This window comes from Salvia hispanica, chromosome 6, assembly GCF_023119035.1.
Source record: "Salvia hispanica cultivar TCC Black 2014 chromosome 6, UniMelb_Shisp_WGS_1.0, whole genome shotgun sequence".
Taxonomy (NCBI): domain Eukaryota; kingdom Viridiplantae; phylum Streptophyta; class Magnoliopsida; order Lamiales; family Lamiaceae; genus Salvia; species Salvia hispanica.
Window position 1 is genome coordinate 32,203 of NC_062970.1, and position 16,947 is coordinate 49,149.

A 16,947-nucleotide genomic window follows, 5' to 3' on the forward strand; every position below is an offset into this window, starting at 1 on the left:
GTGATGAAAGACTATCTAGGATATCTAGAGCTCAATATGGTAACCATATCTAATTCTCAATGTGAATTGCATATCCAAAATTCAACGTGAATAGCTTAGCATGTCAAAATTTTCAATTACCCAATGCTGACTTGCCATGTAATTTCCTGTTAATTGTTTTGTGCCATTCATTTTTTCAGTTAATGTCAAATGTCTTTTACTCTTTTAAGAACAATTCACTTATGTAGCTATGTTTCCTAGATGCCCTTCTGCTTGATACTATCTATTACTTCACTTTTGATACTCAATAATTGGTTGTAGTCCATGTCCTAGGGAACCTGCCCTAACTTAACAATTATGCTTTCCTCTCCATAATCTTCATTGGATGTGGCATAGGTAAAGTACTAGAGCATATATGATAGAACAGAATGAATAGTTATGGTATGCATTAGTTCTGCTCTTGGTGATCATTGATTGATTTGTTTCCAGCTATGGCAAGATTGAATGTATCATTGAGGAGGAAAATGTGCATTGTTTTCATATAATGCAATCAGCTAATTGGTTTTGGATCACCATTATCAAGAATCAAGAAAATCGTATTATGGTCAAGAAATCTAGCTACTGGATGCTTGTGAGTAATCAATTTCATTGATGATATATCCTCGGATTCTGGAGTTTGCTAAACCGTTCTCAAGTTAGGACAGTAAAACCTTAGGTTAGGTGGAACCATCAATTAAAATTTTATTTCCACGTGTTTATTTGGCTTGCTCGAATAAATATATCAGGAGCTAAAGAGCAGCTGGTGTCATGGATGAATCATTCACAGTTCAGATCAGCAGCAACTTAGTTAAAAAACTTCTCGATGATGGTGAGACTGAGAAGGTAAAAAAGAAAACCAGGAAGCCAAGACAAAAAAATCCCCAACAACCTCAAGCACAACAGCTTCCTGGTGATTCAGACGCACTTGGAGTTGGAGGCCCATCTTCAACTGCATGGCCAATTCAGTTGCCTTCTCATAAACCTCCAAATTCAAACTTAGAGGCCATGCGGTCTGTCCTTGAGGAGAGCGAGAAAGTCGTGGAGAGGCTGCATAAGAATGAGGAGAACATGTTGCAGGAGGTCACTGAAAGAGCAAAGGATCTTCATGATAAAGAGTTCGAGCTTCCAAATAGCAAGCCTATACCGTGCCTTGATGAGAAGAATGCATGTTTAAATTGCTACAAGGAACATATTAATGACCCTCTAAAATGTGCCCAATTGGTCAGATATTTTGCAAATTGTGCTCGCACAGTTAGACGGCAAGTCGGTCATGGCAACTAGCTACTCAACACCAAATTATAGGTAACCATAAAATTTTTGATGGTGTATGTTTACATGGATATGACTTAAAATAAATGAGTTACATACACATATATTGGGAAATTTGAGGGGGAACATTTACTTCTCTGAATGTTATGTTATGTTAGGTGGGGCAGGTAGATAGATGATTGATTCCTTGGCCAATCGTACTAACTCATTGTTAATTTGGCAAATTGTGCTTCGTATTATCTTGATATAATACTCCTAGTATCTTATTTTTTCTGCAATATGATATATACGTCTATTTATTCATTAGCCCTAAGATGTGATATAGCTATTTTGTTGTAGGATATATTCTATTTTCATTCAAATTATCTCCAATATCAAAATGAAATTATAAGTTGTGGTGCAATATAAAGCCGTTCAATTAATGAAATCACGAACTATGTCATCGTTGAATGAGTTTTCCATGTGACATATAGTTTAATAGAGTATATGTTGAAATCTTCACATAAAAAAATTAATGGTCGGAAAAGAAATTAAAATTTGACTTTCTGAGAGGATCATTCTGCCCACTACTTTCATCATCATTGACATCTCCATATCAAAATGAAAATTAAATGTATGAAGTCAACGGATGTATATAGCAACAACACTTCAAATTGGTACATCATGACTTTCATAGTTGTGTATATATATTTTTCTTACACCCTTAAATTTCAAATGCAAGATTGCCACGTGACATTCACTGGTACATGCAATAAATTAATGATGTAACACAAAATTGCAATAGAAGGTGTGAATAATATGAAAGGTATGAAAACATTAATTGCCATTTTTCTGAAATAAGAATAGCGTGTGCGGCGTTCATTATGAATTAATTTCAGTCAACCGAAGAACACAATTACTAGTATTGATTTGTTTAACCACAATTCAAGACTTTGGGATCAAGGTGCAATTCTTATAGTACTAGTATAAATAAGTATACTAGTTGGAGTAGTTAAATTAAGTTGAGACAGAAGAGATAGGATGGATTCAATAATTGTGGGATGTGTAATAGTAGTGGTAGCATCCATATTGATGTTGTGGTACAAAAGCAAGGATGGTGGAAAATATCCTCCGGGGCCACGTGGCATCCCGATCCTGGGGTATCTTCCTTTCATGAGCAGCCGCAACATGCTCCAACAGTTGGCCGACCTGTCCCAGCAGTACGGCCCCATCTACAAGCTCCGCCTCGGCAGCAAGTTGGCGGTGGTCATCACCTCCCCCTCCTTGCTCAAGCAGGTCGTCCGCGACCAGGACCACATCTTCTCCCACCGTGACGCCACCGCGGCCGCCCTCGCCTACAGCCGCGGCGCCAGGGACGTCGTCTTCTCGCCCCCCGACTCCAGCTGGCGGGCCATGAGGAAGGTGCTCGTGCGCGAGACGCAGAGCACCGCCGGCCTCCACGCCTCCCGCGAGCTGAGGAGGGACCAGATCAGGAAGGCCGTCCGATCCGTGTACGACAACATCGGACGGTCTGTGGCTTTCGGACAGCTCGTGTTTCAGACGGAAGTCAGCCTGCTGATGAGCCTTATGTGGGGAGGAGTGGATCAAGAGAGGGAGAGGCTCGGAGCTGAGTTCCGAGCCATCAACTCAGAGATCAGTCATCTCCTCGGGAAACCTAATGTTTCAGATCTATTCCCTGTTTTGTCAAGGCTTGATCTACAGGGAGTGGAGCGACGGATGGGGAAAGTGGTGGATTCTCTTGATAAAATACTCGAAGAGTTCATCTCTCAGCACGAGAAGCTTTCTGGATCAATGCTGAAGAATGAGGGGAGGAAGGATTTTCTACAGATCGTGTTGGAACATAAGGAGAAAAAGGACTCAGATCTGCCAACTCTTTCACGAGATCAAATTAAATCCTTGTTAGCTGTAAGTGCTTTATTTTACTACTACTAATTTTCATTTTCATTTTATCCGGAAAATGAAAATATATATAGGAGATCATAAGTGGAGGGTCGGACACGTCAGCAACAACAGTGGAATTTGCAATGTCGGAGCTCCTCAACAACCCGAAGGCCATGGAGAAAGCACAGAAGGAACTATCTGAGGTGGTGGGGATGGACAAAATAGTGGAAGAGTCCCACTTGCCCAAACTCAATTTTCTAAATGCCGTCATCAAGGAAACGCTCCGATTGCATCCTCCAGTACCCTTGCTAGTCCCAAGAGTGCCATTTCAGACCACAACTGTCGGAGGATACACAATCCCCAAGGGTACCAAGATTTTACTACATGTCTGGGCAATACAAAGAGATCCTACAATCTGGGACAACCCAGGAGAGTTCAAGCCTGAGAGGTTTCTACTAGATTCTACAACCTTGGATTTCAAAGGCAACAATTTTGAGTTTATTCCATTCGGATCGGGGAGAAGAATGTGCCCTGGATTGCCCTTGGCAGAAAGAATGGTTGCTCATTTGTTGGCTTCATTTCTGCATTCCTTTGATTGGAAGTTAGCAGATGGTAAGAAGCTTGATATGTCAGAAACTCTTGGAATTGTGCTACAAAAGACAAACACTTCGGTTGCTATACCCACTCTTAGATTGGGTAATACAACCAGTTTGTATATGTAGCCTAATTTTGTCTACTATTTGCATATGTAATAAATTCATGCATGAATTATTTAATGGATAATATTTTGTAAACACTCTCAATTTTCATATCGTTTTTTTACTTATTCTCGAAAGGATATCGGATGTTAGCTGGACTTTTTTTCCTAAGAGCCCGGATTCTTTTTTTTGTTTGAAGGACTTGACTTCACGACCAATTTAAGAAATGCGAATGGAATTAAAGAACGAAACACATTATTGATGGGGGAGAAAGAATTCACAGGGGGCCTAAGAAAATAATTCTTTTTGCTAGCCCAATTCTTTTAATTGAAGACACTTTTGAAAGTGATAAATAAGGTAATTTAAGATTTGCATCAATGTGTAGTGTAGCATAAAGTAGTTTTTTTTTTTTTTCACCAAATGTAAGATATTATTTAACCAAATCCATAACGATTACATCGCGAATAAAAATAGGAATACAATTCAACCAAAACTTGCTCTCAGCTATAGAACCAGATGCCCGAGCAAGCGTGTGGGCAACTTGATTCGCTGATCACCTTACAAACCTCATAGAGGATCCGGAGACCTCTTTCAAAAGCTGATGAAAATCTTCTACTACTGTCCCAAAGATAGATTCATCCTTCCGTAAATTTGTCACTGCGAGTACTAGGCATCCATCTCAAACTCTATCTCCTTCCATCCCTCTCTTTTGATCCAACTCAGCACCTCTCTCAAGCTACACTAATTTTGGTTGGTGTGTGCCTAACAATGAAATTAATTTGTTCCCTAAATATAAAGTATAGACTATAAATAGAAGTATTGTTTAGGTGTACTTATTATAAATAGTACTACTACCACTACTACTACTACAGTATACAGTATGGAAAATGTCTTGACAATATACTTATAATTTTTATGATATTAGTAGTATAAGCTGATGAGATGGTTTCGCCCGTTCTAGTAAAAAGGCCAGAAATTAGTTAGCACGATGAAAAGGCATTGGGTCGAAATTTATAATTCAGCCAATTTTGTTTGCGTGCATTTCTCTTTCTTCAGTCTTGGGCTTTTGGGATCATATTTTTATGTTGAGACACCATTATGCTTCACCCACAAAATTAGGAGTATGGGGTCGCCAAACTGATAAGGTGATTTTAGTGTTGGAAACTCGTTAGTATTTGTTAAGTAATTAAGCAGTGGATTTAATTAATTTTCTTGTGGTCGATCACTAAATTTTATTGATATACTATATTGAATCATGAAATTAATTAGTCAATATATAAATTATTACATATATGATCGTAATATTTATGTGTACAACAACACAAGTGATAAATAAGTAGTAGTAGAATGTTTTATTTTAAGTAGTTATTTTTTTTTAAAAATGATAATATAACTAATTGAACTGAAAAGAGAGTAAATAAGAGAGATAATAATTTAGAGAATTCGATAATAGTATATACTCCCTCCGTCCCGCTTTAGCAGTCTCATTGACTTTTTTGCACTCGTTTTGTAAAAATGATAATAAATAGTTAAAGTGGAGAAATAATAAAGTAAAAAAGAGAATAATATAGAGAAACGTCTTATCTACATTATTCTCTTTTTTATTTTATTATTTCTCCACTTTAACTATTTATTATCATTTTTACAAAACGAGTGTGCAAAAGTCAATGGGACTGCTAAAGCGGGACGGAGGGAGTACGAGTATAGTGACATACTTGGATTTTACATGGTTTTAGAGGGTGATTATGTATGAATTTGATCATATTTTTTCTATTATTGGACTTGTTTATATCTACTTCTCTATTATGTTGGTATGTTGACCATTTTGTTAAGAATGTGTAGAAAAAGGTACAAAATATGTGGATGTGCAGCAGCCTTGGTTTGAGACAATATTTACGGGAGATTTTGAAGTCCAATCAACCCCTAATGCATACCAATCTCTTCGTCTTCGAAAGAGCTTCGCGTAGGTATCTCACACGCCTCAATCGGAGTTCGGTAGAAGAAGTTATGGCCGTTATACAAACATTGCGCTGTCCAGAAAATCTCACCCGACCGGGTGAATTATTGCCCTATAATTCCACTCGGCCGGGTGGCGTAATTATGCCTGCGAGATTCCAGAGAGTACCAAAGAAGTCCCACCCGGCCGGGTGAATTTCCAGTGGATTAATTCCACCCGGCGCTTTTTCTCGCTTTGAAAAACGTCAGCATTGACGGACCCGGCGCCGGGTGGAATTAATCCATCGATAAATTGACACCTGGCCGGGTGGAATTAATCCATTGGAAATTCACCCGGCCATGGTGCTAAACTTCTTTTATGTAGAATTCTTGGTGAAGATGCATTGATTCATAGTTTTAATCCAATTGACTTCGTTTTTATCTAGCTCTTGTAATTGTTTGGTTTATTCTTGTGCTTTTTCCTGTCAATTAGCTTGATCACTTTGTTTTCTTCCATGAATATGAGTAGCTAAATTTCTTTTATGTAGAATTCTTGGTGAAGATGCATTGATTCATAGTTTTAATCCAATTGACTTCGTTTTTATCTAGCTCTTGTAATTGTTTGGTTTATTCCTGTGCTTTTTCCTGTCAATTGCTTGATCACCAATTGGTAGTGTTAGGGTTTCTTAGAGTAATCGGGAGGTGAAATAATTAATCTTGAAAGAGGGATACTTCACACCTTAATTCAGTAAAACTCGGGAGAGTTGAGGTTTTGAGTGGGATCTTTAATCTAATCGAACTATTAGGAGTTAGGTCTAAGAATTAGAAGGGGACTTCAATTATTACACCTAATCTACGGATTTCTCACCTCGGGAGGGGGTTTAATCTATATTTGTGATTGATTCAACAATTCTGGAGACTTTAAATGGTAAATCGGTTTCAATTGGGTTAGGCTATGAGTTGTGCATCGGATCCTTGAATTCTGCATATTTCTCTATCATTTTTACAACTTGCTTCTTTGTTTTCTTGTTTAAGTGCTTATTTTAATCTCTGTTTTTATATGCTTTTAGTAGTTGTTAGTTTAAAACCAAAATTCTCGATCGTCTGGATAGTAGTTGAAATTGGTTCGTGGTACTTAGGTTTACACTTAATTGTCTCTGTGGGATACGATATACTCTTGCTTGTTGTTTGCTACGATAGCCCCGTACACTTGCGGGTATTAATTGGGTAAAATAAAGTTGAGTCATATAGTCAGGCGAACTCTATGCTAGCTAATTTGCATAGACAAAATAGGACATATTAATGATATTATAATTAAAGTTGAAAGACGTTTCTAATTAATAAAACAGGTATACATATGAAATCACGGAGGATTTATGACAATATGATTAGAGTACGCGTTTTCCTTGAATTATTACGATATTTGTGACCATATTAATCACAAATGTCCAACACAATAAATGTGACCTATCATTGCCATTTGCTGTGGACTGGACTTTGATTATTTATTATTTAGAATGTGTATTTAGTTTCGAGAATTAATCATGAAATACTAGTTGAAAATAAAAAAAAAAATTTAAAATCCTGATTGAAAAGTGACATAAATTAAATTTAGAGTGTTGGTATAAAAATGCAAAAGCCAGCGAAATCCCCTTGGAGTCCCAACATCAGACACGCAATCGCTGGTATTTCCGATGAGTCAACTGAAGCCCATTCTCTCACACTTGGACCCGATCATCCCCTCCTCCACCGGCAAATTCAAATCGGCGCCGTATGCCTTCCACCGCGTCCGCTTCCACCCCAGGCTCACCCTCTGGTCCTTCCTCCTCCTCTTCTTCGTCCTCCTCCTCTTCTTCTGCTCTCCCCCCGCCGCCTCCCCCGCCGGGAAGCGCCGCAGCCTCCACACCCTCAGCCCTAATTGGGAACTCAAGGCCCGAAATTCGGCCAAGGGCGGCGGTCTCACCGTCCTCGTCACCGGCGCCGCCGGCTTCGTGGGCACCCACGTGGCGATGGCCCTGAAGAAGCGCGGCGACGGAGTGGTCGGCCTCGACAATTTCAACAGCTACTACGAAACCGGGCTGAAGAAAGCCCGAAAAAGCCTCCTGGAACGGCAGGGCGTGTACATCATCGAGGGCGACATAAACGACGGCGCTCTGCTGGCGAAGTTGTTCGAGATCGTCCATTTCAGTCACGTGATGCACCTGGCCGCGCAGGCGGGAGTCCGGTACGCAATGCAGAATCCGAATTCATACGTCCACAGCAACATCAAGGGCTTCGTCAGCTTGCTCGAAGCCTGCAAGAACGCAAACCCTCAGCCCAGCATCGTCTGGGCTTCCTCCAGCTCCGTCTACGGCCTCAATTCCAAGGTCCCCTTCTCGGAGAAGGACAGGACCGATCAGCCTGCCAGCTTGTACGCCGCCACCAAGAAGGCCGGCGAAGAGATCGCTCACACTTACAACCACATCTACGGCCTATCCATCACCGGCCTGCGCTTCTTCACCGTCTACGGGCCGTGGGGGAGGCCCGACATGGCCTACTACTTCTTCACCAAGGACATACTGAGAGGGAAAGAGATCAAGATTTTCCACGGGGCCGCCAGGGATTTCACCTACATTGATGATGTGGTGAAGGGTTGTTTGGCAGCATTGGACACGGCCAAGACGAGCACCGGCAGCGGGGGGACCAAGAGGGGGGCAGCCCAGCTGAGGATATACAATTTGGGGAACACCAGCCCCGTGCCTGTGGGGAAGCTGGTCAGCATATTGGAGAAGTTGCTCAAGGTGAAGGCCAGGAAGAAGGTGCTGCAGATGCCCAGGAACGGCGACGTTTTGTTCACTCATGCCAATATAAGTTTGGCCAGGAACGAGATTGGTTATAACCCCACTGTTGATCTTGAAACTGGGCTGGCCAGGTTTGTCAAGTGGTACGTTAGTTACTATGCGTCCAAGAAGAAGACTGCCTGGTGATTTCCAATCTCATTTTGCTATCCATTACTAGTAGTAGTGCAACCTCTTGTCTTGGACTCAATAATTATTGCTTTTTTTTATTAACTATTAAAATGTCATTACCTTAATGTAACTCTGTTTTATTTCAACTAGGTATTGTACATTAGTTTCGCAGGGAGAAGTTATTTAGAATAAGTGTTTCATGATGCTGATGATAGATGATAGATGATCTCTCGATCTCTCTTAAACTGCCATCATTATTTGTTAGTTGGCCAATGCCTCTCATGATTCGTTTGTGTGTTCAACTTATCATGATTGTTTCGTCGCTGATAAAGATGGATTCTTCTTGGACAATGTTTTTTTGGTGATCCAACCATATAATTATGATGCAGCTACCCCCTAAATTAGATATTCATTGCTAGCTACCTCATCATAACTTTCAATACGTTTTTAAGGTACCTTCGACAAGGATTACTTTTGAGCTCAAATGCCGCAGGATAGGCGTTCTCTTTATAACAAAGATGATTCAGTTTGATAGTACACAAGAACCCAGATAAAAATATTTTAGATCACATTCCTACATAACCATCTAATGCAAAAATATTAACTCATTTTATTCCAAAACTATTTTTATCAAAATATATTATAGCATATGTGAATATTAAACCGTAGTTTGCAGCTCTTATCCAACTTGGCGAATGAATTCAAATCCTTAGGTTATGTTTGAACACAAGGTTTATGAGAAAATCCTTTCCATAAACCGTTCTTTTCTTTCTTATGGAGTATATTCCATTGTCTAGGGAAAATATATAAGCAATTTCCTATCTTTTTGGAGAACGATAGTAAGGCTGCGTTTACATGAATATTTTAAATTAATTTATCATCTGCCCGTTTTGTGCATTTTCTCTTTTCAGTCTCATGCACGAATGAAATTCTCAAATAGTGGTGGGGAAGCCAAAGCTGAAAAAATCAAGATCTTTTTCCTTTATATAAACTGCTACTGCTAAAAGCATGTAGAGCATCGATATATATAGTTACCTTCTACTCCAACTTTGGGTCCCCCTCCGAGGAGACAACAGCCGAAGCTTGGCCGGTTGTAGAAGACGGAAAATCTGCTAGAAGGTTGTGAGATTCCTCATCGGTGAGCTCTTGATGCTCCAAATGGCCTTCAAGATCAGAGTCAGTTGATGGCCTTAATGTAGTTTCATCTGTGTTGAACTTGATCCAATTCTGCTCCTTTGCATGGTTCAAGACGGGATACGAAACAAATCCCAGAAAGATAACAGCAGCGCTCACTATGAACGTCTTCAAGGACGCAAGACACATCACCAAAACGAGCAACAACACCGGAGGCAGGCAGAGCATCGCAGCACCAAATGTATCCAAGGGGACTTTGTAAGGCCTGTGTAGTTCTGGCTTCTGTATTCGCAGCTTGATGAAGGCTGCAAACTCGAACAGCATTCCAACGGCGTAGAGGAAGTTTAGAAATTCAAGAATCTCCTGGAAACTCATCCATGAGAGGAATATGACGCCACTTGCAGAACACAGAATGCTGAATGTGGGAGTCCCGTATTTTGATCTGCAAAATGGGAGCAGTTGTTAAAGTGTCTCCCAGCTGAATAAGATGAAATTTTTCATGGTCGACAACTGGGAAAAACAACAATAATTCATGTGCTGGAGACTGAAGTGTTAACTCTTTTAGCAAACTAGGACAACATTGGCCAATCAAACATTTTACGCTCTAGATGGGAATGGAGAGTAACCAAACTTGTACATTGTTGTAAAACTTCTACATGTGCTTGCTTAGTAGAATACCACTATTGTCGTTGTAGATTCCACTAAAGAAAAAACGTCCGCATGGTGCTTTTAGGAGGCGTTTATAAATACAATATCAATCAAGAAAATTGTTTTAAAGAATGAGGATATCCTCTCTTGAATAAAAACATACAAGTTGTTTAGGAACTTATGAACTTTTAAGCAGCATTGGGCAAAATAAGCTCCCAAATAACATACTAGTACTATAAGCTAAGAATAGAAACTCAGTCATTCTTTCATAATCTTATAAACAAGAATCAATTTTTTTTTTAACACTATGGTTTTCGATATGTATCCTACCAATCTATTCTAACTAAAATTCTCTACCAACTAGAATGTTCCCTCTCTAATTCACTATTCTCTTTTTCACTTATAAGCTCAGCTATTCAATTACTTTAACAACCTATAAATTCCTAGATATAATATAATCTAGTAAAGACTGTAATGATCAAGTATCACATAAACAGAGAGATAGACAAGTGTAAAAAGAAAGAAACCTGATAGAAAAAACAGAAGGGAGCATCCCAATCTGGCTCATCCCCAGCAGCTGGTAGGCATCGCTGCTCATCTCAGCTTCAAACAAGCCCATGTTGGACAAGGCGGCTGCAGCCTGGATCCACCACTTCAACCAAGAACCACCGATGAGCATCCCTATCTGAGCGAAGTAACCGTCAGTCCACTCAGTGGGATCGGTCTCCACAGCGCCCGTCCCAGCAAGCAGAGGGATCAAATAGGAGCACACGACCAGCACCACCGCCCCCAGCAGCGCCCTGGGAAAGGTCCTACTGGGATTCTCAATCTCCCCAGCCAACGTACTAGCATTGTCCCAGTAATTCAGATTCCAAAACAAGCTATTGAAGTAGCCCCTCCAATCCAGCTTGGCGTGATCCAACGCCAGCCAGCGCCTGGGCCTAATCCGGGGGATCGACAGAAGGCCCATCACAACAAACGGCAGAAGCGAGAAGCAAGCGAGTAAAACAGCTGAGAATCCAACAATGTGCAATCCTCTGTAATTCAAGTAGGTCAACGACATTGTGATCCCTAACAAAGCAGGAATCCTGGCAATGGTGTGGTTGAAAATCGGGAAAGAGTGCTTGAGATAATCGAGGAAGAGTACCGGGTAAAGGGCGTTATCCATAACCCCGCTGAACCATTTCCAAAAGCCTTCCTGAAATCCCCAAAAATCGCCGAAGGCAGACGATATCCAGAGCACGTAGCCGCCGTTTTGGGGGAAACTGGTGGCGAGCTCGGCCGTGACTAGGGCTTCGGGGATGCTCCAGAAAAAGGGGAAAATTAGAAAACCAAGGAGAGAGAGGAGAGGGCCGCCGCCAGCTCTGACGGAATCCTCCACGCCGAAGGGGCCTCCGGAGACCTCGTAGAAAATCAAGGCGATTAGAGGTAGTATCGTCAGCTTTGGATTTGGATTTGGATTTGGATTTGGCTTCGCCATTAATCCCTCCTCCCTCTCCTCGTCCTCGCGCATAGAGGGAGAGAGGGAGACTCACGTCACGTGGGAATAACTGATTACAGGAAGGAAGAGAATGGGAGGGAAAAGATCGGCGGTCACCAAAGTATCAGATTCATAGCATAGCATAGGATTAATCAGAGAAGATATGGTTATGGAGGTTTGACTTGTTTACACAGTAAATTCTATCTCCACCCCGCCCATGTGTAACCTTCAATTCACACGTGCACAGAGGAGAGAAATCCTTGGTATCTCCAGATCCACCAAAAAGGCCTTCAAATTAACTTTCTAAAAATAATTTCAAACACAAAAAAATTACTCCATGTCAAATAATTTGTCCCATTTTTTCCATTTTGGTTTATCCCACATAATATGTCTAATTTCAGTTTTTCCACTTTTGGTAATGGATCTCATATTTCACTAACTCATTCTTACTTACTCCCTCCATTCCATAGTAATAGAATCATTTTGCCATTTTAGTACGTTCCATAGTAATAGAGTCATTTCCCTTTTTAGTAAAAGTTAACACACTTCCGAGGCGCGCCCGAGCCCAAGCCCGATTTTTTCGGTTTTTTTTTTTAATTATTTAACCCTAATTTAAACCACTATAAATACTCCATTTTCTTCACTTTTCACCAAACCTTTCACTTTCTCTTCTATATTCTCTCAATATCCACACTTTCAACAATGGATCCGAGTCAATACCCAAGCCCGAATAATGTCGACGACGATATGCCGATGTTTGGAGGAGGCGGCGGCGGCGCCCGGTGGCCCGGCCACGAAGACTACCGGGTTGAGACGCCTGGATCTGTAGGATCCACCAGGCCAAAGGGAAGGCGAAGGCGGGCGCATTTGGATCGGCGGCCCCCCTGCAGGCTACGCCTCCTCCATATGCTCAGCTCATGGACAGGGCAATCGAGGAGTTCGGAGGTTATCGCAAGGTGGTTGAGTATAGGTTTATACATGACGCCCAAAACAGCCTTCGTGAAGAAACCGATCCGGAAGCCCGACAGAGGACTAAGAATATGATCAAGAATTTGGCCCAGAGGTTGAATTTAGATGACTAGTTTGGTTTTTTCTTTTTTTTAGTATTTTAGTTTTAATGTAGTTTTTTTTTTAGCTAAGTATGATGTAGTTCCACTTTTCAATTAAGTAATGTAGTTTTTTTTTTTTTTTTTGCATTTGTGGTGTTTAAAATAATATATTTTGGTATTTTATAGTAATTAAAAATAAAATTAAAAAATAATGATTTAAAATTGAAATGAAAAGTGGATAAGAGATAGGGCATGCACTAGGGCTCCACCATTGCAGAAAGATAGGGCATGCTGACATAGCAACCACTAGGGCTCTCACTAGGGCTTCCACTAGAATATCCATTGTGGATGCTCTTAATCTCCGTGCCGAAAAGAAACGCCTCCATTACTATGGAACGGAGGAAGTATATTTTATTATAAAACTAATATATAAAAGTAGAATTCTCATTCCATTAACTTTTTAAATTCACTTTTTTATTATATATCTTAAAACTTGTACCCGGTTAAAATGAGACGAATTATTCAGGACGAAGGGAGTATACTTCATAGTAAGTAGGATTTTATCACAAATTGAAACAAAAAATCTTTAAGTACAAAACTATTTTATCTAGTGTAGAGGTATATTAAACAATATTCTAAAATAATACTACTAGTATTAAATGATGTCCACTAAACCTGTAACCCCCCAAAAATATCTCATTTAAGTTGGCAAAGTGAAATCGGATGCTACAATCTTCCTTAAAAATTGACTGAGTGTGGTCCTCTCACTCTAACCATGTATAATGACAATATCAGGAAGCTGATATATTCCACCATTTAATTAATATTCGATGAATAATAATGTTAATTTTAAAATACTTACTCCACCTATTCAATAAGCTAAAAACTTGGATGGTAAAATGAGATGAAAATAAAAATGATTATTGTGCTTTTATGTAAAGATTGTTATTCCTGTATTGTATTATTAACTGTAAAAAATCAGCAATTTTGGCTGAATTATACTAACCAAACGACTCCTAAAATATTTCAGATAAAACTTTATAACCTTTATTTTATTTAAATAATCAATAATAGTAAATAATTAATGAAAAATTAAACATGAGTGTGTTATTAACATTATACAGATCAAGTAATCATGCATGCATACACCGATACGGAATATGAAGAGAGTTTTGTCTATACCTACGTAAATATTCCTATTTATTTTATTTAAAAATTTCCAGAGAATGAAACCCTTATAAATAAGAGAGTTGAAATATACTCCATAAAAAATCAGAATCATACAACAGTGAATCCAGTCCAGCTGTTGCAGGAAGGCTACCTTCTTCTTCTTCTTCTCCCCATACTACTGGGGCTAGGCACATTAATCTTCCTCTCTCCCTCTAAAAAACCCACAAGGCTACCTGGGCCCCCCAGGCTCCCGCTGATCGGCAACCTCCACCTCCTCGGCAAGCACCCCCACCTCTCCCTCCTCTCCCTCTCCAAAAAATACGGCCCCCTCTTCCACCTCCAGCTGGGTGAGATCCCCACCGTCATCCTCTCTTCTGCCGCCACCGCCAAGGAAGCCCTCAAAACTCACGACCTCGCCCTCGCAACCCGGCCCGAGATCTCCGCGGCCAAAACGCTCTTCTACAACTGCACCGACGTCGCCTTCGCCCCCTACGGCCCCCACTGGCGGAGCACCAGGAAGCTCTGCACCCTCGAGCTGCTCAGCGCCAAAAGGGTTCAATCCTTTTCCTCCGTTAGAGCCGAGGAAGCTTCTAGGCTCGTCCGCCGTGTGTCGGCCAGCGCCACCGGTGCTGTCGACCTGTCGAAGCTGCTGAATCTGTACGCCAGCGACGTTCTCTGCCGGATTGTGTTCGGCAAGGACTTCTCTGGCGGCGGAGAGTATGAGAGGTTTGGGTTTAAGGAGATGCTTGATGAGTATCAGGAACTGCTTGGGGGGCTTTCCCTCGGGGATTTCTTCCCCTCCATGGAGATTTTGCAGGTGCTGACGGGGCATAGGGGGAGACTGAGGCGTGCTTTCCAGCGGTTTGATAAGCTTTTTAGTGATGTTATTGAGGAGAAGATGCACACAACACAAGCCCAGTATATGGATTTTGTCGATATTTTGCTTCACTTGCTCACAAATGGAGATGCCCATATTCCACTCACCATGGATAATGTTAAAGCTATCCTCTTGGTAACTTCCTATTTTTGTTTTTACTACTCCATAATTTCACTGCTTTTATTTATTGCAATCTACAATATCGACAAAAATACTCCCATTATTGTACTCCATATATAAATGTATTCCAATGATCGTCCTACATGACAACTTTTATACTAGTATCTTTTACTTAGGAAGAATACATAGATATTATACTTATGTAACTCCAAAAATTGCATTTTATTGTCATATGCAAGTAATGATGATAGGTATTTAATTTGTGTTTGGGTGCAGGATATGTTTGCAGCAGGAACGGACACATCATTCATAACCTTGGATTGGACCATGACAGAGCTGCTAACTCATCCAGAAATCCTCAAAATCCTCCAGTCCGAGGTAAGAAATGTAGTCGGAGAAAAAGAAATGGTGTCTGAAACTGATCTTCCTAACCTAAAGTACATGAAAGCCGTGATCAAAGAAGTCATGAGATTGCACCCTCCTGCACCTCTACTTCTCCCTCGTGAATCCATGGCACAAATCACGATCAACGGCCATACCATTCCGGCCAAGAGTTCATCAATGCATGGGCCATAGGTAGGGACGCTGAATACTGGGAGAATCCAGAGGAGTTTGATCCCAATAGATTCTTGAACTCAGACATTGATTTTAGGGGCCAGCATTTCGAGCTGATTCCTTTTGGAGCGGGCAGGAGAATTTGCCCTGCTATAACCTTCGGTTTGGCGACTGTGGAGATGGGATTGGCGCAGCTTGTCCATCAATTTGATTGGGAGCTGCCGCATCAGGTTAAGCCTGATGATCTTGACATGACCGAGGTTTTTGGCATCACCATGCACCGGAAATCGCCTCTCCTCGTTGTTGCCAACCACCATGTTTTGGGTTCTAAAACTCAAAATTAGTACTCCATTCATCCACGATTCAAAGTCTGAATTTGATACCGTGCGAGTTTTATGAAATGTGAATAAAGTAAGTGACAAGAGTCAGTGAAGTGTGTATCTACTTTTATATGTAGGAGTATTAGTTATTAGTTTAATAATAAATTATGATTGTAATTATCTAGTGGAGTGTGAGACCCACTAATCTAAAATGAAAAAATATAAATGTAATTTTAAATTATAGACATTTTGAAATGTTAAGACATTATTTGGTGGAAGGAAGAATGTTGTAATGATCTAGAGTACTATTATTCGTGTTAGTACATGAGTTTGGTTAATTTGCTGTTGGGCTGAGAGAAACATAAGTTATAATGGGCTTTTTTCTTATTATTGGGCAGAGAGAAAATGGAGTTGAATTAGGTTTTTTTGCTGCTGGGCTATAATTTATTTGGGCCTTTGAATGAGTCAATTTAACAAGGCCTTTATTAAATCACTTAATTTAATTGTTTCACTTAATAAAACTATTTTAACAAGGCCTTTATTAAAACTCTTAATTTAATTGTCTCACTTAATAAAATTGGTAATAGTGTCTCACATTCCACTAACTCATTTCATTCGCATTTCATTTAAAACTAATGTACAAGTGAGATGCAAATTTCACTAATTTTTTTTTTATTTTTTTAGTAATTCTTAAAATTCGTGCCGAAAAAAATGAGACTCTTATTTATGGATGGAAGGAATACAAATTTCACTAAATTTTTATTTATTTATTTAATAATTCTTAAAATTCGTGCTAAAAAAAATGAGACTCTTATTTATGGACGGAAGGAATAGCTACCAAACAA

General features: G+C 40.2%; 5 protein-coding genes across 5 annotated transcripts; 4 read left to right on the top strand and 1 right to left on the bottom strand.

The window, feature by feature from the left end:
* Window positions 1-786: 786 nt before the first annotated feature.
* On the top strand, window positions 787-1,299 carry LOC125193175. Its single transcript, XM_048090929.1, has one exon. The coding sequence runs from the start codon at window positions 787-789 to the stop codon at window positions 1,297-1,299; it is 513 nt and encodes a 170-aa protein (XP_047946886.1).
* A 905-nt stretch (window positions 1,300-2,204) lies between these two features.
* Window positions 2,205-4,006, top strand: LOC125192430 (labd-13Z-ene-9,15,16-triol synthase, chloroplastic-like). The gene is made up of 2 exons (XM_048089995.1): window positions 2,205-3,192; window positions 3,261-4,006. Exons 1-2 carry the CDS (start codon window positions 2,308-2,310, stop codon window positions 3,888-3,890), a joined length of 1,515 nt encoding a protein of 504 aa, XP_047945952.1. The 5' UTR covers window positions 2,205-2,307; the 3' UTR covers window positions 3,891-4,006.
* Window positions 4,007-7,421: 3,415 nt separating this feature from the next.
* On the top strand, window positions 7,422-9,048 carry LOC125196293 (UDP-glucuronate 4-epimerase 4-like). The gene has a single exon (XM_048094748.1). The coding sequence runs from the start codon at window positions 7,496-7,498 to the stop codon at window positions 8,765-8,767; it is 1,272 nt and encodes a 423-aa protein (XP_047950705.1). The 5' UTR covers window positions 7,422-7,495; the 3' UTR covers window positions 8,768-9,048.
* A 659-nt stretch (window positions 9,049-9,707) lies between these two features.
* Window positions 9,708-12,242, bottom strand: LOC125196292 (probable polyamine transporter At3g19553). The gene is made up of 2 exons (XM_048094747.1): window positions 11,059-12,242; window positions 9,708-10,325 (listed from the first exon to the last, which is right to left on the bottom strand). The coding sequence occupies exons 1-2, from the start codon at window positions 12,042-12,044 to the stop codon at window positions 9,788-9,790; spliced, it is 1,524 nt and encodes a 507-aa protein (XP_047950704.1). The 5' UTR covers window positions 12,045-12,242; the 3' UTR covers window positions 9,708-9,787.
* Window positions 12,243-12,713: 471 nt separating this feature from the next.
* LOC125193179 (cytochrome P450 71AP13-like) lies at window positions 12,714-16,440 on the top strand. Its single transcript, XM_048090934.1, is given in 4 exon segments — window positions 12,714-12,956; window positions 14,337-15,242; window positions 15,504-15,777; window positions 15,780-16,440. Coding segments are annotated over 4 exon segments (1,770 nt in total). The 3' UTR covers window positions 16,127-16,440.
* The last annotated feature ends 507 nt before the right edge of the window (window positions 16,441-16,947 follow it).

Bases quoted from the DNA above. Each gene is read 5' to 3' on its own strand.
- LOC125196293 (XM_048094748.1), top strand. From the start codon at position 7,496: ATGAGTCAACTGAAGCCCATTCTCTCACACTTGGACCCGATCATCCCC.
- LOC125196292 (XM_048094747.1), bottom strand. From the start codon at position 12,044: ATGCGCGAGGACGAGGAGAGGGAGGAGGGATTAATGGCGAAGCCAAAT. The intron at 10,326-11,058 runs GTTTCTTTCTTT...CCCATTTTGCAG, and splicing joins CCTTCTGTTTTTTCTATCAG to ATCAAAATACGGGACTCCCA.
- LOC125192430 (XM_048089995.1), top strand. From the start codon at position 2,308: ATGGATTCAATAATTGTGGGATGTGTAATAGTAGTGGTAGCATCCATA. The intron at 3,193-3,260 runs GTAAGTGCTTTA...AAATATATATAG, and splicing joins AAATTAAATCCTTGTTAGCT to GAGATCATAAGTGGAGGGTC.
- LOC125193175 (XM_048090929.1), top strand. From the start codon at position 787: ATGGATGAATCATTCACAGTTCAGATCAGCAGCAACTTAGTTAAAAAA.